The 27,238-nt window shown below is 40.2% G+C and overlaps 1 protein-coding gene across 8 annotated transcripts in view; it reads right to left on the bottom strand.

Moving 5' to 3' along the window:
• The window catches only part of PALM2AKAP2 (PALM2 and AKAP2 fusion), a 272,907-nt gene that overhangs the window by 185,277 nt on the left and 60,392 nt on the right, over positions 1-27,238 (bottom strand). For 7 of the 8 annotated variants that reach the window (XM_030257290.4, NM_001204209.1, XM_030257287.4 and 4 more), the window contains exon 3: positions 19,346-19,476. In XM_030257290.4, coding sequence (XP_030113150.4) covers positions 19,346-19,476 — 131 coding nt within the window. Of the gene's footprint in view, positions 1-10,097; positions 10,179-19,345; positions 19,479-27,238 lie in introns of those variants that run through there. The other variant, XM_072921656.1, reaches the window with a different exon arrangement.

The following is a 27,238-nucleotide window of genomic DNA, read 5'->3' as shown; positions in this document are numbered from 1 at the left end:
TCAGCAGACGGTTTTGCTGTACTGTTTTTCATATTATGGAAAACAATGGCTTGGCTTGAATTAAAGATCTCATTTCCTGCTCCTTACAGCATCCTCAGTCTAGGGAGCATGTTATACAAATGTGAGACTTTCAGGTGTGCCAACTCATACAAAAAGGCTATGTCACATGTCAACATCAGGCTGATATTTCAAAAACCTAAGGCAACATATGGAGGCACCAAAAATTTCCTATGGAGGTTTTCCTCAAATAATGATTCACTGTTATATCCTTGTTGTTATGGTAGCATTTGTTACATGAAAGAAACTTTCTAGTACTTCATGTTGTATTCAAACATTTCTAGTATACAAAAGAATGTATCCTTTGTAACATTGCCAGTCTTTGGGTTATTTCAATGAAGGATGGATATCTTTTATTTCAAGATTAAAGACTGGAAACTGTGATATAACAGTAGTAATATTTCCAAGTAAATAAAATCCATATTTTTTTTCTCAAAAATATTTTCTTCTTCTTTCACTTTTTAATTTTTTTCCACTCAGAAGGTTTTATTGCTTAAAATCTTCCAGGCAATCTGTCAGTTCCTTAAGCAGAAAAAAGTTTTCTGCTTCTTTAGGGGTCTGAATGCCCACAGTTCCTGAATATAACTGTCTGGGATACTGTTATCATACACATCTGACAATAACCCCCAATAAATGGACACACATGGACATAAAAACTTGGTGGCAGATTTTAGGAATACAGATCTTGCTGGCATTGCTACTGTAATTTTAAGAAAATAATTTTTTATTCCAGATAAATAGGTCTTCTTAATACTTCTCTTGCTATTATTTATTGTAAGATAAACAAATGCAAGACACCTTGCTATCACTCCAGAAACAAAGGATGCATAAAATCTGGTCTTTAGGGTCATTTATTTGCACTGTTCAACAAATAACCTTTAACATGTATCCATCCAAAGTTTTCTCCTGCAGTCCATGCATACATCAGCTTTTGCCTGTCAAAGAAGACATTTTCCTTTAAAATATGGCAAAAAGAGAAAGTCCGTGGTTTCACTTTCCAAGTTACAACCCCTGAACTTCCTCCCCTGAAGCACCTCTTTGTGGATACTTCGGAAATATGAAAATATAAATTACTTGATAAACTAATGGCATCTTCTATAATCTTAGTGAGATGCCAGCTGCCTTTGTGTTTCACCAAACTGAAGAGAAGACACTTAGCCCTCACTTTGTGGTGCATCTGAATATGCATGACAAGGTCAGTAGAGCTTTCTTTACTATCCAGCTAGCAGATCATCCTTATGACTTCTGCAGGTTACAAAACTAAAACATTTCCACTGAGTGTGGCATCAGGACAACCACACCTGGGATGATTTCTCACATGATGCCATGGAAAATACAACGAAAATGGAAATTTTTGCATCTGTTGTACTTCCAGTTCTCACCAACCTCTCCTTGGTTTAAAAACAACTACACAGATCATACATTGGTATCCTATGGCAAAAAGGTAGCTATAATAGCTCCCATCAAAGCTAATCACATAGTCTAAAATATGACAATGACCCTTGCAGCTGTAAACGTTACAATAGGGAAGAAGCTGTTCCAGATGTGGATGGAGTTAGCCTCTGAGCTGGCAATCTGTGCCTTCTGGGGGTTAACCCTCCCATGGTCACAGTCATCTAGGAGACAGCCCTGGGCTGTGAGGGACAAGACCCCTGGGTATGATGCACAGTAGGCAGAGAGCTCGTGTTAAGGCAGAGACATTAAGAAGAAGGTTACAGTGATGATGTGAAATTCTAGCCCGCTGCAGGGCTGATGCATTGTGGGGTCATGGCGATTCCCCAGCGGATGGAAGAAAATGTTTATTAATGAGAATTTTAAAGAGATACATTGAATACAACACATTTCTAGCACTCTGACAAAAAGAGCTCTGCTAAACACATTTCAGTGCAATGTTTGTTGACATTCTGGTCCCTGATTTCCACCACTTTTATCTTGAGTATAATTACACTATTTTTAAAGATGGATGTGATTCTGGATAGCTTAAGGAAGTACCTTAATACAGGCAATTTTAGTTGTGGACTAGTCATGTTGTCTTGGCTCATTAAGAATATTTTTAATTAAGGGATGCATTTGAAATGTGTTTAAGCCTGGCAGAAACCTGTGCTGATGTTGCCTCTTGACCCAGGGCCATGTGCAGCACTCCAGGCTGGTGTGGTCTCTGCTGGCTGCCAGGCAGTGGGGTGTGTCACCAGGGCACTGTCCTCTCCCTCAGGGAGGGAGCAGAAGTGTTTTTGGGTGAGTTTGGATGGGCAGCATATCACTGTAGCTTTTCCCATGCCACACTGACCAGTACCTGACCTGTGTGTCCCACATTCAAAAATAGATGAAATGTTTCCAGATCTGCTGAGGAAGAGAGGGATGTAAAAGTCATTTTCTGTGGTAAAATTGAGCCTTTCCAGGGATAATTCCTAATGGCTGTAAACAGCTGTCCACTCTCTGGGATGGGATCTTGACATTATTTCATGAAGACTTGGTCATATACACCTACGTATTTTAGGTAGCTGTTTCTATTTTGGACACTTCAGTGTCTCATATTTAAAAAAAAACAAATTAAAAAAATCATGCAAAGAACATATGCTTGGACCTTATGAATACACTTCTGTTGGGAAGCAGTCAGGCTGATGGTGGCCCTTTCCACATGTCCTCAGAAGGGCTGTAGTGAGAAACCTGGTGTTCCATACAAGAAATGCTCTTGAATTAAAATGATCAGGGATGGAGGGTGATGCATTTAGATAGAAAACCACCATGCAGAAATAAACAAAGATATGTAAGAGAGAGTCAGGCAGCGGTACTCAGAGGAAAGGTGACCTAACACTTGGGACAGAAGCCTCTAGAGAAGGCTGACACCATCCCAGCAGAGTAAATGCCCAGTCTTGCCAGCATTCTTCTTGCCTGCTGGCTTGCAGATGGTGGGACACAACCTTGAAAATCAGCACCTCCATTTTTCCTGTCTGGGTCACTACACATTCTCACACTGCTTCTCCTCATGCTTAACATGAAACATGGCAGGAGAGTTCTATGTTCTGCTTTTGAGACAGGACACAACAGGAAGCAGAAGTCATTGCTGAAGACCAACCCAATGAAGATGACTTCTCTGGAGGAACAAAGCCTTGCCATGCTTGAGTAGCTGCTGAGTGATCCTGTGTGCTTCTGGAGACCACAGCGTTGTCACACCACCAAGCTGGGAATGCCAAACATCTATTTGGGAACTGGAAGGCAGCCTAGTGAGAGGATGAATAAGGGCAAGAAGGAACAGGACAGAGAAGGCAGTTTCACGTCTCCATGCTGCTGATGATTGATGAGATCAATCACAGCCACAGTATTGCTAAAAGAAGAGAGAACATACCAGCGAAGATCCACCATGGTCTGTGGCAACAGCAGCAGCAGGAGGAGGGCAGGGCTCCCCTCCTGGCTCCAGTACTGATGCCTCCTGGTCCCTTTCCACCAGGTGGCTGTGCTGTCTGCATCAGCGAAAGGCACCAAGTCAGGACCACCCGGTGCTGCATGTGTAGAGGACGGGTACAGCAGGGCGCTGCAGCACAGCTGCTGTGACAGCACAAAGCAGGGAAGGAAGGGAACCACAGGTTCCCTGTGACAAGATTAGTGATGTCTTATAAGTTTGGAAGGTAGTTTAATGAGTTCCCTGTTGCCTCGGATGTTTAACATGCTGTATCAATAGCAGGGATTGTTAGATGCTTTTAGCAATTCTTAGCAGAAATCTGGAAGATATGAAATAAAGAGATGTAGCAGACCACTGAAGGGAAGTACAATACTCTTAAGACCCATTTGAATTGAGCAACTGCTGTGACAGGAAATATATATGTTTGATTCTCCTTATAGATACAATGTGGTAAATAATTGTTGGGCAATTATGAAGTATTTATATGCAGTATTGAGCATTTGTTTTGTTTCCCCCTCATGATGACTTTTTATTTCTCTGACCATAGTTTATTTTTCTGTCTTTGCTTAGAAGTATATACTATTTTGACATTTGTGGGGGTTAAAGGACAGTCAAAAATTATGGCATATGGTTGATTATTTCCCTGAGAAGTATTACTCCTTTAGAGAACACTGACTTAATTAAATGTAAAATATTTTCAGGAATTTATCTATTTCATGATAAATCTGACAAGAAATTATCTCAATATTTTGTTTCCATAAAGCAAAAACATTTGCTTTTTATCAGTTGACAGATAAAAACAGATAACAGTGTTACAATGTCAGTGTCGAGAATGTTTTAGTCTTATCAAAATAAATGCTTCCAGGAGGTCAGACAAATAATATTATTTCCTCTCTTTCATAACATTTTTGATAAACTTATTTTTTTCTCTTTCTTTGAAGCACTGCTGAAATTTCGAAGTCTCAGAATTTTGTCTATGATTGAAATTTCTAGTTATGAGCCATTCAAGTCATCCCTTTATGCTACAGCTTCTTTTATAGCTTCAGATTTTCATAATCCCGTTCTCTAGGGTGCACAGAGTATAAAATTTATGCCTTCTGTTCCTCTTCACAGATGTCTATTCCGACTCTAATGACAAAGCAAGAAAATACAGAGTCTATTTCAGACTAGTGAAACAATGTTAAATTATTTAGAGAGCAAAACTGAAACTCTGAATTCAAACCAGAAGATATATTTATGCCTTCAAAAAAGAACTCTGAAACAAGTGACTCCAACACAGAAATATTTTGCCAGCTAGTGAGAAGAGGGAGAGTGGAAAGAAAAGTCCATCATGATTTCAAGCATTTGTACTGGGAGTTGGCTGGCTGCTTTGCAATGATAGTCTATCCAGTTCTGTGCCTGGCATTAGCTGTTTCTAGATATTTCATGGAAACAGACCAAAAAATTCAGTGTTGACTTGCATATAGGAATGTTTCTTCCTTACTCAAAATGCAAGAAGCTGGCTTTGTTATACACTGCAAGAGCCAATGGCCTGTCCCAAGCACCAACTTAGTCTGTGAATCTCTGGGGACTTGTTACAGTATTTTCCAAAATACACCACTGTATGTGTTTACAAGTGCAACAAGATGACTGTTCATAATGCAAAAAAATCTTGGGTTCCCCCATACCCACATTTTTTATTTCTTGGTTTGGGTTTCACAATCTGTCATTTGCTCTAGTGAAAAGCAGTTTCTGATCTCACTTCTCTGTTTAATTTCCATACATACTTAGTACTTCCCTTTTCCAAGAGAATTACAGAAACATAAATAGTGCAGCCCTCCCTCTTACATCAAGTATCTCAACAAACTGGTCAAGCTTCATCCTAAAACTGTCCAGGAGCAGAGATTCCCAGTAGCAATTGACAATCTACTTCAGTGTTTCAACATGCTGGTCTGCAGGAAAAATACTTGATTATTTTCTTAAAGGTCTGGCCTTCTGGAATTTTAATCCCATTTCTCTTGTGTTTGAAATTTATTTCCCTCATCTTTATAGCTATTTTCAGACTGGTTGAAGACATTATCACATGTTCCCTGTTCAACTTTCTTTTCCCAAAATAGTTTTCTTCTGCAAGTTTTGGATTTTTTGTTATCAGAAAGAGGGAGATAAGTCTCTGACTGGCTGGAAGCAAGTGCTGAACCCCAGTGGACCAGGGGAAGGGGTCCAGGAAGGTCCTTGATTGCAGACTGTGTTGGCTGAACTAACATCGCTCCTGCTGATTGTCTCTGACCTCATCTCACAGACCTGAAATGATGGGCCTTCCATGGCCTCTCTAGTGTTTCACTGTCCTTGATTGCTGGAAGGATTTCCCTAATGAATTTCCATTGCCAATATTTAATTTCAGTAGTTGTGGTCCCTTTTACCGTGTACGCAAAGAACCCATTATTTTTTGCCATTGCAGTGGCTGATGACATTTTTGAAGACCTACTCTCTGCATTAGACTGAGCACTCTTTCCCTGAAGACCATATACTCCAACCACTTCCATCTTCCCCTCCTTTCTGGTAATCTGAACTACACTTTCTGTGCAATTGTACTTTCAACTGCACATTAACCCTAGTGAGGCCTTGCTAACCATCAGGAGAGTATTATTTATGTTTCATTACTACATACCAAAATGCCCTTACAGCCCAAAATCCTTGACTCATGTCCAGCTTCTTATTCACCCTAGTTCACACATGCTTTTGAGAGACCTGGGCTGACAGCCACAGTTGGCTGTCTTCACAGTTGGCTATGCATGCCCAAAGATAAAATTTTGCAATTTCCTTCTATTGCATTTTTAGGATCATCTCTGATTTGCAATTACTATACAGTTCTTCACCATGTGCCCCTATGTTTGATGTTGTCCTCAAGTTTAATAAATAGAGCATCTACTCATAAACACTCTCATCACCTACGGTATTATGAGAACATGAAATAATCTAAGAACCAGCATAGAGTCCATAAAAACTTTTCCCTTCAATTTGGATGGAACAATTTCTTACCAGTATTTTCTCTGTCTTAGACAAGTTTTGTCCAAATCATATTTCTACCTACTGAATTATAAAAGTATCAAAGATCCTTTACTGTTAAGGTAAATGGCATCCCCAGCTGACATGATCTGCTAGATGCCTGTCAAGTAAGCTGGGTATCTTGGCAGGCCATATTTGATAAATTCAAATTGTTTATGAATCACTGTATCTTCTCCTAGACAACCACATGCAGTCCTCTAAGGAATGCAATTAGGTTGTTATCCCCTAACTCTTCTTTTCTCTGCTCACTTGGTAGAGTTAAGAATGGTATTTGATTTTCTTATGAATGCCTCCTTTCAAGACCTCAAAGGGACAGGACTCTGAGATGGTTTCAGCCAGATGTCCAGTTCAGGGATAAATCTCACCATGCTCAGATGATCTGAAACCAGCCTGATTTACCTCAGTATTCTTCAACTTGTTTTTCCTGATTCTGCTTCAGATATGAACCTGGTGCAACTGTACATCTTGCCCAGTTCCAGCGCACCTTTTCAGTGAAGACTGAAGAACAAAATACGACTCACAATGTCATCTTTTTTCTCTGTGAATCAGGAGGTAAGCATTTTCCTTTGCTTTCTGTCTACCAGTAGCACTACCACAGAATAATTTCCTATTATGGTACAGATCACATTATGCCTCTGCCTTTTTGGCTTTTATTCTCACCTGCTTTTGCAACTCTTTCAAGTTATGCTTAGCAATCTGAACTGATTTCCATTTTCTGTGACCTTTTGTCTTTGCCTAATGCCAGGGAAAAGCCAATGATTTAGTATAGTGAGACTGGTCCTACGCCTCCTATCTTTTCCCTGGATAGTTTGTGCTTTTATGGTCATTCACTCTGCGTAACTCCTCTAACCATCAAAGCTTCCAGTTATGAAGTCTTGAGTTTATTGAAATCTGCCTACCCCAAATCCATTCTTTTTAATTCACTTTTCCATTTGTAAGTCACAGACTTTGTAATTTCATGGTCATCCTTGTCCCTAACCTTTATATTTTGAGGGGTCTCAACACAGACTAACCACTCTACAGAAGTTTCTTATTCTGAGCAATTAGCTGGAAGAGGTATTCATGCTCCAAAGATTTGCTTCCCTGCGCAGATGAGGTTAATGTGATTAATACTCTTTTTAAAATAAGTGTAGTTTTTAAATGACTTTTTCTTCTTGTTTCTTCTGCTGAACTTGTCAGGGAATGCTACTAGTTAAATGAATCTGACAGTGGTGATTGCATCTTAGAATTTTCACAGAATTTAACCTAGATGCTCTTGCTTAAGAGAAAATTAATATGCACAAGCTATTTTTCCTTCAGTCAAATCACAGGTTTTTTTAAGATAAGCAGACAGTGAAGCTACAGGAATGATAATCAATGTGGGACACAAAGAACAAAGATTATCCCTCTCTTCTGCAAGTCTACCCTCCTACTTAATTAAAAAATGGTCTTCCTAGGAGGATAATGATGAAAAAGAGAGAACCAGGGAGCAGAAGTAGTGAGAATCAGAGGAGAACCTGTACTGAAACAGAAGGTATAATTTTGACATTTCCTGATTCCTTCTGGAATTAAATAATCACACCATCACGCTATAACCTATTTTTTCTGGGTTGGTAGGATTGACCTGTGTTGTCCAACCCTCTCTAGCTGTGGTCACACAGGCTGAGCAATGCTGGAGGACCATCAAGGCCCCTGCTCACTGAGCATGGATGGCACAGCTGACAGGGGTCCGTGATACCACTGAGTAAAACTGTGTGTGGGTTTGCAAATCCTCCCATTTGCAGCCCCTAGGATGAAAGGAGGCAAAGAAACTAAGGCTAAAGTGTGGAAAAGTTTTTGGTACTCCCCAGCTCCCTCTGTGCTGGAGTGGTAACAGCATTCCTGTCACTGCCCTAGAGAGAAGCAGGTAGTAAGGACGACACCACTGATGAGTGCAGAGGAAAAGGAGAGTTTCATCATGGAGACACATCACATTGCTGTTCAGAGTTAAAAGAGAATTTGGTGACAAAAGAGGAAAATGGGAACCCAAATGTTGCCTACAGACCTGGCTGCCTGCCTTGAAGACTGACTGTAAGGTAGGTCACTTTACTGAGATGTGACATGAGAGGAATTTGCAGAAAATTGTTGTTTGCTAAAACCCTTTGCCATGTTGAAGAAGTTTCCAAATTCTTAAGAATAAAACAATTAAATAAAACTAGAGGCTTGGCAGGAGGAAAAGATGGATATGAATAGCATTTAAGAGAGAGAAAACTGTGGGAACTGTTAAACTCCAGCAATTTTAATAGCCATGACAGCTTTAAATCCTTACAAGTCATTCTATCAACAAAGTCCACCTAACTGCAGCAGAAAAAGTATGCTTCTCTGTTGGTTCCCCTCCCTTTCATTTGTTCTAGCTGATGGGGGACAAGAGGCACAATTAGTATTTTTTCATCAAATGAATAACTAGTGCATGGTTCCTAGGCTAATATTTCTCACATACAATATATGCTGTATGAAATGAGAAGTTCAGCTAACCACTAGAAGGGAGCTACTTTATTTAAAAAAAAATTAACAGAACAGCAATGAGAGCTGCTGGAGTACTTTTGGTGATTTTGAAGGTGATGCTTTATCGTTTCACCTTGATTCTCCTTGGGAAACTATCTTCTCTGCCTGCCAAGTTTTCTCAGCTCTTTATTAAAGTTTTCATCCAGCAAAAATGGACTCTTGTACTCCATGAAAAGCCGGAGAAAATGGATTTTTCAAACCCCTTATTCTGCATACCCTCTCAGAATACTCTCACAAACACATGATTCAGCATCCTGGGGGCAAACAGACACATTAACACATTTTGTACACTCTGGGCTATTTCCCAGATAGCATTCCTCCCATGGTAGACATAAAACACTACCATTTTCTTGGAAGACACTTTCCTATGAAGGAAATCCTTCAAAGAATTACATAAGATTGGACCATTTTCAAAATACATGTGGGTCAGATTAAAAAAATCATTCCTTCATAAATATTCACCACTACAAATTGTTCTCAGTACATAGAACAGCATGAACTTTCTGCCAGTAAAAACATTACACAAGAAAATTAGGCAAAACCAAGATGTTCCATATCCTGTTTTAGTGTCTAGTTGCTATCTAGAAAAGCTTCAATTACAAATTAAAAATAATTATCAGATTAATCCAACACAGCTTTGCATTATGGTTAACTTGTCCCAAATATCTAGGGGCAAAATCAATGTATTACAGGCTACCACAGCTTCTAAAAATCTCTCCATATAATTTTTATGTCAACAAAAAAAGTAACATATTTAATTTCTGAATGAAAAATTTAATGTATCTGTAGTATATGTTGCTTCCATAGGGATTGTTTTTTTAACAAAGTTTATTCATATTTAGAGAAAGGAATGTGAAAGCCCACTTGCAACCCATTTTTACCTGTGTTCATGCACAGTACTTTCAGGTATGTGTATAACTAACAAAGCAACAAGCAGTACAGTCAGAGATCACTAAGCACAATGAACCTCTTCTCTTACCAAACACAAGCTATCAGTATTTCTTTCCCTTATTGCACTGAATCCTTTTCTGCTCAGCAGCAGGTAGGCAAAGACTAATGAGGAAGGAATCACCTTTCAGAAATGCTGGGTCATTGCATCAGGTTTTTTCAAATGTCTTCTCTTTTGGGAGATGAGGTGGCTCAGCGGGGGCAGCTAAGATGGAAAAATATCAATGTATTACTCATCTTATTCAAGATGCCAGTATGATGTAGTCTGCACTGATGCAGTAAGTGGTAAGACAAGCCACCTAATGAAGTTGGGAAATTATTAAATACCAGCACTCTTAACAAGAAAAAAGACATTGTCAGGTTAGGTAATTTTGCAACTTTGCCCTACACACATTTCATATGACAAAATAAGCACTGGAAATAAGGAAGGAATATCAGACACCCTGCTTTGCTTGCGTCATTTTTCACAGACATTGCTGATCTGGTAATCTTCCAAAAGAAAAGCTGTATTTTCTTGTTTGCAACTGAGGCGAGTCAAGAACAGCTCCACTGAAGTAAGCAAATTTGGGATTTAACTGTGCAAACCCAACAGCACTCCAGTGCCACATAAAGCGAGCCTGGTGCCCAAGAGAGTTCTGGTGGTGCTTGGTGGAAGTCCTGACAAAGCACAGCTCCACCAAGGAGCCACCTGTGAGAGTCATCCTGTGCATTAAATGTCTTCATTTGTCGCACACTCCATTTAAGCAGGAATTTTCACTTCCCAAGAATCACAGTGCATTCTCCTGGCCTCCATTTGCATTCAAGAGAGAGAAATTGTAGATGTTCCATTCTCCCTTCTTCTTTGAAATGCCTGAAGAGTGGAATGAGTGCCTACAAAACGCAGTGCAATAGCAGCCTTGCAAAAAGTAAAGTGTAGCCTCTTATACTGCAGGCAAGAAATCTGTTTGGTCCTGGGATCCACAGTAGCCTTGGACACTATAAGCCAGGACATCAGGATGTGGCTCTCATGTGTTCTGCTAATTGTTTGCAGGTTATCAAAGTGTTTGTTAGCTATTACATTCTCATTCTGTAGAGAGGAAAAAGTTGAGGCATGTATGAAAAGTTTACATGGTGGACATTGGTCTGATTTGGTCATATTTTCTGTTCATGCACTGTAAATTTTAAATAAAAGCATTTAACAAACCAGAGTAACATAGCATCTCTATGCTACACCTGAGGTGTATTGCCTTAGGTAGTATCATTTTGACTGTACCAATCCCTGATAATTGAAGGTCTCTGTGTAGAAACAATGTACTACAAACATTTAGGAAAAAAAATAGCTGGCAAGAAGAAAACAAGTTCTCAAAACTTGTTTGTGCAAAGAAGACTTCAATTACTGGAACTTGTTTTCAATTCATTCTTCCAGAGAATCTACACCATCTTCAGCGACTGCTGTCCAGACCAAGCTGGACTGAAGACCTGACCTCTGATATTAGACATCCATGAAATAATCTCCCCAACAGCCCTAACAGGACTAGGAAAACAGGATGAATTTTCTGTGACATAGCATCAATATAATTGTAAAGCTGTTTTTAAGTAGCAAAGAGCAGAGAATAACATGGGGGTTTTGAATGTAGGGTGGTTGCTCCTGAAATTACTTGTCTAAAATATGATAAAGAGAGAGTTGGCTTGCCTGCTAGGAAGATTACAAAACACTGCCCACAGCCTTAAAGCTGAGTTTTCAATGACCATATGTGTGACACAGCCAGTTACATCTGATGTGGTGGTTACTTCCAGCCTTTGGCTGGCAGGAATCTTTAGATTGTGCCTAAGTGAAAGTACAAAAAGTAAGTGATTTCACAAGAAGAAAACAGAACTGAGGATCATTGTGTTCTTGGCATGATGACACCCTGCAGTTCTCCACAGCTCTCCACAAAAGGTGATACTAATGGGGTAACAGCTCAAAGGCATGAGGCATTTCCCTTGCATGTTCTGGGGCACACAGGGTACACATGTATATCCTGTGATATTTTCATTGTTTTCTCCTGCTGCAACATTTCCTGAAGTCAGAATGATGCTATTTTGCCTTTCATTTATTTTCTTGGCTGAAAATCCTATGGCATCAAAACTGGACTACCAGTTTAACAAATATGAACCACTCCCCCATATCAGAAGTGATGTCTTATTGCTGGGTGTAACTTCTGACAGTGAGCTGGGCTGTCTTGCAGGACAAAACCTGTGGCTAGTTCTATACAAACCCTCTGGAATAATGTTTGGAGGGTGAACAGACTACTCTGGTTTCTCCACCTGGGTGCTGCAAGCAAGATGAGATTTACATACCCTGTTTTTCTGGTGACGCATTGTTGCTCTGCAGCAGCTGATGTTGGAATGCATTTCTAAATTTAGGAACCCTATCTGGGCTTACTCCAGGTGTGCCAAGTCACAGGGCTCAGAGGTCATCAGACAAGTCAGAAAACATTTAGCATTTTGCTGTAATTTAGTAGTATTTCATATTGCCCTTCTATTCTTTGGAGCTGAGAGCTTTATGTTCAACTGAAAGTCTCAACAAACATTACCTGGGTTACTAAAACTGCTCCTTTATCTAATGAACCTACAGAAAAAAATCTTTCTGAAAACCAGACTGTCCACTCACATCCTGATTGCAGTGTGGATTCTTGGAAGGATCACTTGTGTGAAATTCACTGTTCTGATAATGAATACCCTACATGTAAAAAGCAGAAATGAGGCCAAAAAGGGACTCACACTAGGAAACAGTACTTACAGTTTTCTAAGTATGTTTTTTAAAATGTACAAGATTAAAACTGAATGAAAAACTTCTAATGTATGCCTAGGGCTCAAAGATTTAATTATAAGTTATTTTCTCTGTCACTTATTTAACATGAGTGTTATATGCTCCCTTACCATATGCTTACATATTACCAGTAATCCATGATTACTGGGAATATCCATTTATTCAGACTTTGTGCAGTTAAGGTTCTGTAGGCAAGTTCATGTTTCCCAAATGGGTTTCCTAAAACCAAAAATTTCTTTAAATAACCCAGCAAGAACTCCACCATTTAGGAAATTTTCCCTGAGCTACAATCAAAGATGTCAGGGTCTGAGCCGGGATTGCTTTCTCTCTCTGGTATCTGCAGACAACAAACATTTCTTCTGGTGTTAAAGGTCTGTGTTACAATTTGAGTCCATCAATTGGTTACAGACTTACTTATCTGCTTGAGAGATCACTCAGGCTTGGGAAACCTAGGCTGTAGTCCAGGCTTCTGGTCCCCATTCCCTTTTCTGTCATTGCAGAGAGTATTTACTACTGTGCACAGTACGGGGTGGGGTGATGCAACCCCCCAGAGATCCAGTAGGAATCCTGGATTCCTGACTCACTGCATGTAGAATGACAGCAGGAGAAAAAGAAGAAATAAAACAAGCCCAGTGGTTAATGGGCAACGATAAAACCACTATCATGTTAAAGAAATTCATCAGTTGCTGGGAACTGGATTTTGACAGCTGAATTAAAAAATATAACTCCTTTAGGAATTAGAATTCCTAATAGAAAATAGAATTCCTTTAAGAATTGCCAACAAAAGCCATTTAATTTATGCAGGTGTCACAGCATGGGCCTGAGGCATCTTATGTTTTCAGAAACACAGTATCTCAGCTGCAACAGCAAAACAGGAGAAAAATGTGAAGAATTCTGAACAGCAAAATTTCACTTGGTATTCGAAGGGGCACCAATGAAATTCTCTTCATTCATTCCTGTACCAAAGAGCTCAGTCCACATCATACTGAATGTGTGAGAAAGATAATTGCACAAGTGAACACGGAGTACAAGATGTGGAAGAACTGCTAAAGTCTCTTACTTCAAATAATGTAAGAAGTCTTTGGTAGAGGTAAGGGTTTAGCCCAGCAGTAATTCTGCACTTCATCCTCTCATGGGTGATTTCTTTCCTTGAGGCGATTCCCAGAGAAATGCTCTGCACCACTTACATCGTCTCGACAAATGCAGGATACAAAGACTGGGTCCCTGTGACTCTCTCCATTAGCAATGACTGCAAACTTTCCCATTTATGTGCAGGTTTTGCCTAGAGAGTAGATTATTATAAAAACATTTTATTTCAGTATGTATTCTAGTAGACAGGTAAGTACATGGGTACAATAACCTCTGCCTACAGAAGCCACTCCATTTAAGTGGCCATATTTTTTGCTGGTAAAAACATCAGTCCACAAAGGGAAGCCTTGCCTGCTTAGCTGCATTAGTAAAAATATTCTAGTATAGAGTAAGCATAATTTAACAAACTTTCACATGGAAGACTAACTGCATTTTCCTAGGAATGGGACAGCATGAACATGGTATTGCTCTGCAAGGTCTTTCAGACCATTTTCAATCTAAAAAATGTTTTTACAGCTTTTTGAAGTTTCACCAGTGATCCAGTTATTCAGAATCAGCTTCATTTGTGTCAGATAGTCTTTTCCTTGGCAGGTATTTTGTTTTTGAATTTACTTGCCTTCTTAAGACTCTGTATTTAGGTGAATTTGTCCTGAGGTAGACTGACAGCTACAGAGAAGGGAGAACAGATCCCAATTCAAGCCCCAGAAGACCCAGAAGGTGCTCTACCAGCACCTAGAGCGTATCAGACCCTTGTCCACAGATTCTTTTACATGGGTAGCACCTAGTAGGAACAATTTCAGTATATACCTCTCTTCCACTGTCTCATAGCTACAAGTCCTTGCATATCAATTAGTCTTCACTGGCTGAAGGACTTCTAAAAAGAAGAACGAACGCTGTCCAAGTCTGATTCCAATGCCTTGTAAACTGGAATTTACCTTTCACTCCAAATAGTCTTTCAAGACATTAATGATGTTCTAAAGTCATAATGCAATACTCCAGTTGCTTGACCTTGCTGACCAAACTTTGCACCACACAATATGGTTTGTTCAGAAGTCTTAATTGCAGCTCTGGGTATTGATTACATGGAAATCCCTGGTAAAGCTCTGCTTTATCTGACCTTGAACTAATATTTTATGTTGCTAGTTTTGCAAAATTTTTGAGTTTTTCTTCTTTCCTCCTTATCTCCCCTGTCTCTGTTGCTTGAAGGTTCTCCTGACACCTTGTTAAGTCCTTTTTCCCCTGTGGCCACAATAAGTCACAGCAGATGCCATGCAAGTCTTACTTTGAAATTATTTTAATTCATGTGGATCTGTTGTCTAAAGTCCCTCACTGCCTCCACTTATTAGTCCCTATCTCTCCCCAATAGGTTTTGCTGCCTCTGTGCACATGCTATACCAAGTCAGTTCTGTACTTTGACTTCTTATAGCAATCTGGTGCTGGGGCCTGATTCCTCAGTATCTTTCACCAGAGAGCCATATACCATTTCAGCCTACAAGCCTGTGTTTGTACATGGCAATGAGCATGTTTTACCTTTGTAACATGCTGGTCCAAGTGCTCTGAATGGCCCCTGTTGTTACTGTGACCACATCAGTTGTATTCTTGGATGTCTGTAGTTTTTTCTGAATGCATTGAGCTTCTCTGTTACAGGTTGTTGGCATTTTTGAAGTGAGACCATGATACATGTGCAAGCAGGTTACTGTCTGTTCCTGAACATGCGTGAACATGCCTTGGGATTTTTTTCTTTAACTGCAAATTCTCATTTGAATTCATTACATGTGTTCCTTTCTTATCAGTTAGGATTCCTTACTGCACATCCAGTCCTTCTTTACCTTCAATGCACCATCGAGGGGGATTTGCTTTATTTTTTGCCTTAGGATTCAAGTACTGCAGGAGTTAAAATAGCCTACAGGGAAGGTGACATGCTTTTCAGAGTGCGGATTTTTAAAAATCGAGGCTCAGACTGTCAGTGCCCACTGAGTGGCTCCAGACACTGCACCTTGCCCCACCTCCACCTACTCAGCGCCAGCCCAGCTCTGCAGAAGAACGTGTCAGTGCTGGAGATCAGCAAGAGTGACAGGGCAGAGCCTGAGGTCATAAACAGTTGATGCATAAGACACATAAGTAATTGTTATTGATGAATATTTGCATCACGGTAGTGCCTAGAGGCGTAGTAAATGGTGCCTGTGCAGGAAGAAACATCAAGGCTTAAATTTCCACACATTGCCCTTGAGGCACTTAATCAAAGTGCCTGAAGTTGAGTGAGGGGGGGAGAGAGAGAGAGAGAGACAGAGAGACAGAGAGAGAGAGAAAGAGAGAGAGGGGCTTACATAGGCCACAGAGGTGATGCTGTTCTCTCACCAGCTGCATGGGAGGGCCAAATGAGATGATGATTCGATGTAAGTGACTTATTTAAGCTCCCAGATCTCAACAGGATGAACCTGACCCATTGGGAGAAGGGAATATTCAGGACCAGAATTGCAGCTGTGTCTTCCCTGGCTTTGTGACCATGCGTGTGAGCATGTGTGCATGTACACTGTGTGTCCTGACCCCAGAATTTTATCTACATACACACACACACACACCCCCTGCATGTTCTGGACTCTATGTCCAGCACATAAAGAGTGGTTTGGCAGGGAAGAGAGAAGTCCTCTGATTTAATTTGGAGAGAGGCTAATCCTGTAAGCAATAAAACAAATCCATGCTGTTGCCTAACGCTCTGCCTTCTCTTTATACATACACTCCTGGTTTGTCATGTCTTTCAAGATTGTGCACATGTAGGTTACCTTCACACGAACTTGTCTTCCTGTTATAGAATTTCCACTATTTTATTTTTTGTCATCTACCAAGTGCTGTAAGGAGCTGTTTCACCGGTACTACCCTGTGTTAGGGCTGGCATGCAACGAAAGCAAACCAACCAGACAACCTCAACAAAAGTAAGCATAACAAGGAACGGAATGGACTCTAGTCAGTTTTGTTTTACTCTAGGCAACCATCTCATTTGGATTGTGATTAATATTTAATTTGGACCTAATGAAGTTCAACAGTTTCCCACAGTTTGTGTTATAATACAGTTCACTGCTTCAGGAAACCGTTGTCAGTTCTACTCAGCTTAAAAGAGGTGTGAGGCTCCTAGATGGTTTTGCACTGGTGGTGATTCAATACATAAGATAATACATACGTAAGGAAGAGATTCCCCATCTGGCTAACCCCATCATATTAAGAGATATGTACTTTTTAACTTTGAAGTGTTAAAGCTAAGGAGACTCGGGAGTTTTTAATTGGATAATATTTCATTACATCTCATCTAGTATGGCAGCAGAAACCCAGCCTTGCACAAAATGTCCATTTTATTGAAAAGGCTGCAGTTATTGAAATTGCATTTTTCTTGCTGAACCTGACCTAGAGGTATTGCCTCTTTCACAAGAGGGCGAAGCATGTATTAACTCATATAGAAATTGATGGCACTTTACAAGTGTTATCTTGCCTAAGAGATGCATCCTTGTGTGATGGTTTTAAGCCCAGCTGGAGATGAAACACTATAGGAAGAAATTACCTCCACCCTAACTGAAGCCTGGATACCTTTGCAACCTGCTTCTGTTCTCAAGGAATATGTCTCTTAATCTATAGCACACTGACATGGGTGAAGCGTCAGAAGCACTAGAGGAGGAAAATGCTTTGCTATGTACAGGCAGAGTTTTGTGATTTCTTTTATGTCTGGCTCTCAAATTAGGCAAAATGATGTCTTTATCAAGGTCCATATATGTTACACATATTTAAGGAGAGCAGACATAGGTGATGTAGAGGGAATCTGTACTCCAGTTGAAGAGTCTATCCTTTTTTCCATTCTGTAAGATGCATAAGAATAATTACATTATTACAAGCTGGCAATGCCTAGGAGTTGTGGAAGAGCCAGAGATTGCTACTATTAAACCCAGAACACCAGCATTCAAGCAACTATTAAGGCACTGGCATGTCATTCTGTTTTTTGATTTGAGTTTCAGAGCTGAAGTAGGAAGCTCTGTTTTTATTTTTAGTGTTGGCTTGTTTATGTCTGAATATATTATACCACATGAAAAAACTTCAAATCCATTGCCACCCAGCAACCCCTAGCTCATTGCTTTTCTTACATCATCATGTAAGTTCTAAGAAATTTTCTAATCACACTGCAGAGCAGGTTCCTTTGAAAACCTGTAGTTTCCTGTCTTTTTGTCTGGTTTTGTTTTGGTCTCTGTTTTTTTAAGAAATGTATCACATATAATAAATAAGCCCCATCAAGAGCACATTGGGAGGTGAAAGTAGTGCTCTTTTGTAAATCACTGTTCCGAGGGATTGCTGACATTTGAATCTGCAGACCTGCAGCACATGAGAACTGGTGTTGATCAATCCTAGTGGAGAACTAGACAGAAGGCTTGGGGATGAAGAGCTACTCCTGTGCAGAAAGCTTGATATTCCCTCACTAGGTGAGCAGAATTTGAAGACTGCATGGCCATGAGGAGACATTCTTGCAAGTTCACTCTTACAGAGCTCACCCAACAGAACTGGTCAGATGGGAAGCAAATGCTGATCAATATCTTTCACATAGTAGTTATTTAACATTGTCCAAGCTTAGGGTAGGTCTGCATGTCTATATCCCCAAAGAAACATTTTCATTGACTTCTCCAAGAAATTTCACAAGAAACCTGCCATAAGGCAAATTGAGTGCACCAGATGCTAAGTTAATACCTCAGCCTTTGGACTACTGGTCCTATTCCTTTTTTTTGCTGTACCCTCAGCTGACATATTTATAAAAGTTGTGTTGCCAAGTTTCACCACCTTTTGCCAGCTGAAAAAATTCTAAATTTACATAACCCAAATGGTAGAAACAGCACTGGAATTTGCCCTATGAGGATTAAAAGCACTTTCCTTATGTACCTTTTATTCCTTTAGAGCCCTGAGTTTGCAACAAAACAAGGAAAAACACAAAAAAGAGGACAAATGTCAGCTCAGACTGCAATGGGAAACTGTTAAAAGGAAATCACTCTGACACCCAAACCTTGCTTCTGAAAGCAATAAGTATTTGATCTGGTGGTGGCATTGGCTGTTGCATTTCAAAAAGTTATTTGCACCAGTGAAGTGAGTGCAAAAGGATGCTCTCCGTCTTTGAACTCATTTTGGCTGTAGGAGGTGTAAAGGAATGGAGAATCTCTTGGGCATTGATCAAGTCATACACATGCATCTGAAGAGGGAACTTGGCCTTCTGTTTAACTATCTCATGAAAGAAATCCATAAAAGTCCATTAAACACAAAGATAACACAGTGACTCTATCTTGAACAACATGGACATTTAGGAGACAAACGCTGGGTGTATTTGGCTGTATTCGTGACTGCCTTTTACAGTCTTGCCTGGGGCAGCTGCCATCAGCTGCTGCCAGAGGTGGGGACCTGGGCAAGGAAAACCTCAGCCTTTATGGGAGTGACTGTTCTTAGGCAGAGCTAAAAGAAGCTGTCCCTACCTGTGTATGTTTTCTTCCAGCTTTTTCACCTTCAGATCATCCTCTTCTGACTGCTTCCTTCTGGCTTCTTCCTCTTCTGCAGAGCCAGCAGGAATTCCCTGTAGCAGCCATTTTTCCCGAAGAGCTTTTGACTGCAATGTAAAAAAAATCCCATATCTTAGGTATAGACTGAACAAAAACTATCTGAAGATTGAAAATAAGCTGTCTTTGCTTGTCCCCACTGAATTTGTGCTTACTGCTTCAGGCAGTTGTTAACAGCCAATCAGCTGTTTATTTAGATGTCAGGTCTTTCCCATTGAGGAGTGTCAGTTTCACAGTGTACAGTTTATTTACCATCAATGCCTTAATATGAAGTTCTTTCTGGTCCCTAATAAAACCAAGAGTTTAAAATTAGCAAATTAGCAAGTCCTGCAAGAACTGAAATTTTTGAAGTATGTATTTCTTGTAACTAATAAGGCATGTGCTAGAAGGACTAAAATGATAAACTTTTTAAAGCTTCAAAAACAAAAGATCTGTGTACTCTAAATGTAATGTTTTTCATGGAGTGTAAAATTAGTCTCCTATTAAATCAATCAAAGATGTTTTTTGTTTATACAACAGATATGTTTCCATATATTTACAGGCAGACAGACGCATGTATACATAAACGTGAACACGCAAATCATCTTGTGGGCATACACAAATTAGAACAAATGAACAAAAGTCTTCCAGAAGTTGTGGAAGGGTTGCCAGGACACAGCAACACTGTTGCAAAAAGCATCAATATCCTTCACCCAACAGAATTATTCGTGGGAGTATTGTTGTGTTGTCTACACTGAAAATGTGGCTATAACCTCACTTGGTTCCTGTTAAATGCAGCTGCAGCTTATCCAGAGTAATTCACCAGTGGAGGTGGACTGGTTGAAAGCCATGCTTTACACAGCATACACGCCTATATTCCTTGTCTGGTCCAAATCCAACAGAGGAATGCAGCAGATAGGATAAGGAACACCAGGAGCTCAAAGCTAAACAGGACTTTGCCCCTTGGCAAGAAGGAAATTGAGCTGGTGGAAAAAATGGTCAGCCAGAAGACTAACCCAACTTTCCCTTGCACTGATCAGTAAAGGGCAGCCTTGGTTTTTTGGCAATGCTAGTTCAAGGAACCAGCTCCTCTTCTGCAAAGAGGAGTTAATCAGGAAACCATCAGTTCAAGGAAATTGGATTCCAGAGGCAGCCCAAACATGCCATATGTGTCTTTTAAATGCCATGCTTGTTGCTGGAATGGAATCTGACTTGTGCAAACTACATATAAAGGGAAAACATTTACCACCAACAGCAAGCTTCAACCCTTGCCCACAATAGAAACATTTTTGACATGACCGACAAGGCTTTCTTGCCTTGTGTATATATATATATAGACATAGTATCTATGCACAAACTATTTTTGTCACTCCATGACCTATTTGATGTCAGGCAATTAGAGTTTAGTGAGGCAGCAGACATAAAGCAACACAAAATGCACACACGAATTATACTTCATAAGTTACTCAAGCTTTCATTGGTCTTAACTGTGCTGTGCATGAGAGGATGTCTAGGTGGATTTAAAGTGATTTCTATGTGAATTAGGACTTCTGCATAACAGAAAAGGTCTCATGCTCTTGTCTCATGCAGCCATGTTTAAAAGTTAGACTTGCTGATGCTGGTGACATACTTTATCTCGACGAACTCAGCTTTACTCATGGCTTCCAAGTTGTTAGTTGCCAAAACAGTATGAGTGGCTATCTTCAGACACAGTTTCTGCAGTTTGCTGCTCCTTGTCCTGGCACTACCATCTATTAGTGCTTTCTGCCACACTTCATGTAATGGTAGTGAAATTATTGTGATCAGCCAAGCTGATTATCAGCCTGAATTTTCATCACCTCATTCAGACTCACCATAGTACAGAAATGTCCCCTCAGCAGAAGACTCTCATGTCATCATGTGTACAAAGAAACAAAGTGAGACAAAGATGGATTTACAGGTCTTGAGGGGCTAAACTTTTAACAACCTGTGCTTTGGCCTTTAAAGTCTCAATAGCACAGCTCACTGGGCACCTGCTGGGCTAGATCCAGCACAACGCCTAGTGAGGGCTGACTTTGTTCTAGCAAATTGCTGCCTTATCTTTCAAATGTGGACCAGCTGCACAAGGAACTATGTTGCACGCATCTTACTCAGCTGTGGTCTTGAATCCGAAATCTTGAATGACACTCACTTGGAAAAAACCCCTAAGTTTCTAAAGGTCAAATTCTAAACATGAAGACAGACTTTGCTGCTTTAAACCTGGTTCAGATATGGTTCCAGCAAAAATAAATAAATAAAGGCTTTGACAAAGTGCTGCTTGGACAGCACTGGCACTGAAGACATTAGCAGTCACTCTTCTCCTACTTCAGGAGGACAGATAAAATTGAAGCTTTTCTCAATGTGCCTTTACAGAGACTCCATGCTGATGCTCACAAAGGGAGAAGCCAGTCCCTTCTGTACAACTGCTGTACACTAAAATTAAGGTATTTTGTACAGCCTTTGTTTTGATCTCTGCTTATATGAAACACTTAAGCTACAAGATCACATGGTTTCTTTTCCCCTAAAACCTTTTTTTTTTCTATTAAACCTATTAATAGCATGCATTTGAAACTGGAAAGCATCAATGGGCTTTTAAAAATACATATTTAGAGACAAGAATGCTATGATCTACTAAAAATCCTCCCTCTTTGGTGAAATGTCAGCATATTTTATCTGAAACAGGAAAACTGAAAGCTTTGATGTCTCTGGCTCCCTCCTTTTTAAGATGAAAATTAAGACATTTGTTAAACACTATGCTGAGGAATTCAGACAAGAGGGGCAAGAAATGGAAACATTTATAAATGTATTTCTTAAACTGCAGAGAGTCTATTTGCCAAGCTGCTGAGGTTGTGTGTATTTATGCACTCACTGCAGATGCAATAGGCTTACAGGCAGGCATACACCAGGGGATGCTGGTCACACATCTGTTGTGCAGGAAGCATTTTCTCCCCATCCAGGCACCTGGTGTAGGAGTGAGCAGGGATGGAAAAATCTCTCACCTGCTTTGAGCAATTATTTCCCAAGGAGGCATTTTCATCACAAACACGTGGGGAAGGCCTCGGTACATATGATGAAACCAAGGGTGGGTAGTGAGGCAGTGGTGGAGCTGTGCTGGGTACTCAGGCACAGCTCCTGGATATAAGACAACCCACACCAAAGCAACCCAAACAGATGCAAAACAGAGCCAGATGCAGACTGGAAACAAAAGAGAGTTTGCTGCCATCTGTCCTCCATAGCTATGAAATTTGGGTTATGCTTCTTAAAAAAATCTTGCAAAATCTTACCCCAGGAAGAATAGGAGGTGTTTCCTAAGTGTGCTAAAATAAGGTTTGCGGGAGGATAGAACCCAAAAATACGTATATGTATGAGCTACCCCTGTTCAAAAATATTGTGCATTTGCTTAACAGCCTGTGATTAAAAGATAAGATAGTATTCAGCATTCTCCTACATTATCTGCTATGAGCTTTAACTCTTCTCTGCATTTTAAAGCTCCTTTATGCACTACAGTTGTGCTGTGTTATTAGACATTGTCCAAATGATAAAGAGCTCTGAGAGTGGCCACGTAGCTACTGTAAATATATGGGTATTTGTACTGCTCCTTACCATACTGGAATATGTGAATATTGTGAATATGCAGTACTTTCAGAAGGAACCCGTTTACTGACAGAGCAGCAGCTATGCTATGTACTGTCTGGTATAAGCATTCCTTCATTTACGGCAGGAGAACAGTTTCTTCAGGGCTAAATCCTTCAGCAGAAATTAGATCACATCATTAGAAAGGTTTTCTGTTACTGAAGTAGAAAGGGCACTGGGCTTGAGATTCTCTAGGTTGCCACTGCTCTGAGGTGATTTTGCTTGTCTGCACAGAATTGAGAATTGGGATTGTAGAAATAACTTGCAGCTTCACTTTGCTTAGTTTGTTCAAGCATAGAAAATCCAGCTGACATCTGCACCATGCAAAAACTGAAAAAACCAGGTCACGGTTATATAAACAGACGATAGTGAGGACATAAATAAGTGAACAACTGTTGGACAGGACAGAAAGAAATTGTGCCAAATGTCTGAATCAAGCAGACACAGTGATGGCCATAAAAGTGGTGCACTGCAATCTTACATGCTAACATTTATTACATGCTTACATTTATTCCACTTGCATGCTTTAGGACAGTGAAGCCTGAGGGTTTTAAGTTGTTTACATTTAGTGCTAGCAAGGAAATAATCATAGCTTCTCAAATGCACACAGTAGAATTAATACTGTATATGCAAAGAAAACCTTTACTGTTAGTGCTGCATTTTGCTTTAATGTTGCATCAAAAGTTTAAGTACCAGAGGACATTTTATTACAGCAAGTAAATTTTTAGCATCCTTTTCATAAATCATTATTCCTATTCCATGCCACCTCTACACTCCCTGCTTTGTGAAAGTCAATTATTTCTAACCATGAGTCTTGCTGATTTTGAAACAAATTCCATAGACTTTTTTCATAAGAATAATAATTTGCAGTCCTACATATAGTGTGACAGTGTCTTAACCTGAGGCCCACATGCATTTGCCAGACTTGTTATGATTTTTTATGACAAGAGAAAAGCCCCAGTCCTTGCTGTGCTGCTACCTTTGAGGTAGTCCCTTAAACCTTTGTGTGTTTTTCGTACTTGCAAATTTTAGGGGGCAATCAGTACTATCTCTCCTTAAAAGCAGTGCTTGCTGAAGTGAAGCACTCCTCTGTCTCCAGAGTTCAGGAAGATGATAATCCTGAGAAGAAACAAAGGTCAAAAGTTGACCCAAGACAGCCTCCTCCAGTAAAATGTGCCTGTTCTTGTGAAACACTTCTGGATATGGACTATTCCGGGTAATTTTGGTCTTCTGTGCCCTAGAAAACAGCCACTAATGATCCCTGGTATAATTCCACTGAAATCAAGTCACTTTTACTGAAACCTTTGTTAAATTGAAGTGTTTTTTTGCCAAAAGTCTTTGCATTTTGAGGCTTGAAGACTATGAGACATTGCCATTTCAGAGATGAAGTTATTTATTAAGATGAAATTATTTTCTCCCTCTATCCATTCAGTATTTGTGTCATGGAACACAAAAGGTTGGTTCTTCAAATCTACATATAACCAGTCCATGCCTACTAAAAGAGTGCAATGAACATTTTTTGTGCACCACATCTGTGAATCAGATGTTACCCCCAAACTCTCCCACTGGGATGCTAGCGTACCTGGCTGCATTTCAGATTCGTTCTCTGCATTGCAAAAAGTTACTTTGGTACAAAAAGGGCGTGGTTTTTAGGCAGATCTGGAGTTCTGGAGGCAGCAATGAGTCTGACTTTGCTATTTGGCAGCTACCTGGAGCCCCCCCATCACCCAATGGACCAGCTGCAAAGAGGGAAAGCCTCCCAGAGCAGCAAAGCCTGTTCTGTTTGTGCATGCTCCCAAGCAGCTGCCTGGGTTGATAAAATTGAGTTTGTAAGGGACACAAGTGCAAGAATGGCTGTTGTCAAAAATGCTCTCGAATTGCCCCTTTGTCCTGTCTACCCTTTTTTCTCTCCAAACACAGCATTTCTTGCTGTTGTATTTTTGTGCCACTTCTCAAGCATCCACCTGGCTCTAACCCAGCTAGTACAGGCCACCCAGCATGTCAGGGTCTGGCCTTCTGATGCACAGCATTGTTGCCAGCACTAGCAAAGAGGTCACTGGGACATGAGGTACTGAGATTCTAGAAAGACTTGTTCCTTTGCCAGCAGGCCTTCCCTTGCCTTTCAAAAAAATGGAAAAAAATACTATTCACATGGTTGTAGTGTGAGTAGGCATGTTCATGTTAGATGTCCTTAACCATTGTGCATAAATACGCAAATACAGAGAGGGGCTATAGACATGAGCTGTATGATAGGTAAGTCCATCTGGAAATAAGCAGCTTCCCAGAATGTATTCCTGAGTGATGCTGTAGTATTTAATTTTCCATTAGGCAAATGAAACAATCTGCCTCTGGTCAGAGTGATGCAGAGTTTTCCTATGTGGGTTTTCACTGTGTGAGAATCATGCAGATCAAAGGAGACGTGTGGTCCTCAGCAAACACAAGAGCTCCTACTCTGCTCTGCTCAAGATGGATGTGGCCTTGTATGGTATGACTGTCCCTGGAATGGACAAGCAGTGATCTGGTTTTATATAATAGCAAAACCTTTTGTTGCCTTTCCATCTAAGACGTTTGTTTTAGCCCAAGGAGCATTTCTGCATGATAGATGGATATGATTCAAGCACTGCTCAGACCAGAGAATTAAGCCAAGCTGAAAAACTTGCAGCTTTATTGTAGTCTTTTACTTGAATCACATTGTCATAGCTTTCATATGTATGATGCAACAAAAAGCTCCCAAAAAATGTCCTAGTTGGTGAAGCTTAGCCAGCTCAAGAGCAAACAGCATGTTTATAAAGAAGATTAAACATTATACTGTAGAGTTGCCAGTTTGTTGCTGTTATTCTTTGTTCAGGAAATGAATAAAACATTTCTTAGAAATATCTTAAGGAAGTGATGTCTTCAAATTTTTTAAGGAGGTTACATTTAGTCCAAGAGTTTCAAAGGTGTACAGCAGTCAGTTAATGTGTATTAATGACACAGAACATTAGAACACATTAACTTAACTTTTCCCATCACTTTTAGACCTGTCCACTGTAATTGACAACCTTTTGTGACCAGGCATTGGAGACTGTGGAATAACCTCTTCTTATGTTTCTTCTCAGCCACACAGGTATGGGTAATTTGCCTGAGTTTCTCCTTTTCATAAAAATCCTTACTGCAGTGGACCACTGAGGCCAGGATCCCGAGGGCAGTTGGGTCACCAAAGGGACCAGTGTTCTGCCTGTCTCCAAAAAGCATGTCTCCTCTTTCCCTACAGCTCCTGGAGTAACAGAATTTTGATACAGCACTAGTGAGGCACCAGGCTGTGGGTACAAGGGGGATACATGTGAAGAGATGAAAAAATAAATAATAAAAGAAGCAAGTAAATAAAGAAATAAAAATACACAATGTACACTATTATAAACCCTACCTGGAATCATGACAGCCAAAAGACTTTGCAGAGGTTATCTTTCCCCCTTGTTTTCTTGCTTTAGCAGGTCCATTTGGATGCCCTTCAGCTCTTCTGAGTATTTACATAGCCACTGCTTTTTCTCAAAGCAAAGATTCAACGCAGCAACAGAGCAGTCAGGAACATGTAACACAGTGCCACATGACTGCAGAAACAGGTAAAGGAAGACTGAGATAGCTGGCATGATTTGTGCTCACTCTGGGAAGGGCTGCTTCTCAGCTGGGTGCCTGCATGACAAAGTATGTCCTCAGTGTGAGCCACGTGCAGCCGGAGCTGCAGATGCGAGGAGAAGGAATGTCTATGGCAAATGACCTGAGGGATGGGTATGATGACAGCTATAGATGGCTTCTTCATGAAAGTCTCATGCTTTGTCTGTTTGAAAATCTCAAAGGAACAGAAACTGCAGCTGTACAGACAGAGGCCCAATTAGGAATGATTTTTTGGGGAAATAGGCAACAACTAGTTTATGTCCTCTTCCCATTCATTAGCAAAATCACCAGTGTAAACTTTCTGAGTATATTGTTTTTAAATTGTACAGGTCCCATTTATTTAACTTTGTCAATCAAGTAGACAGTTGTTTCCAGATGAAGACAACAAATTAAAACCTAAACTCTTTTAGCTTCAAAGGAAACCCACCACAGCAAGAGACATTATCAAGACGCTACAAGAGCAGACACAAAGTTTGTATCTCTCTCATTCAGATCATTCATCAGCTACAGAGCGCTGGCCTGTACAGA

The sequence above is a fragment of the Taeniopygia guttata genome, chromosome Z (assembly GCF_048771995.1).
Source record: "Taeniopygia guttata chromosome Z, bTaeGut7.mat, whole genome shotgun sequence".
Taxonomy (NCBI): Eukaryota; Metazoa; Chordata; class Aves; order Passeriformes; family Estrildidae; genus Taeniopygia; species Taeniopygia guttata.
Note: the sequence above shows the minus strand (reverse complement) of the source record. Positions and strands in the feature narration are given on the sequence as shown.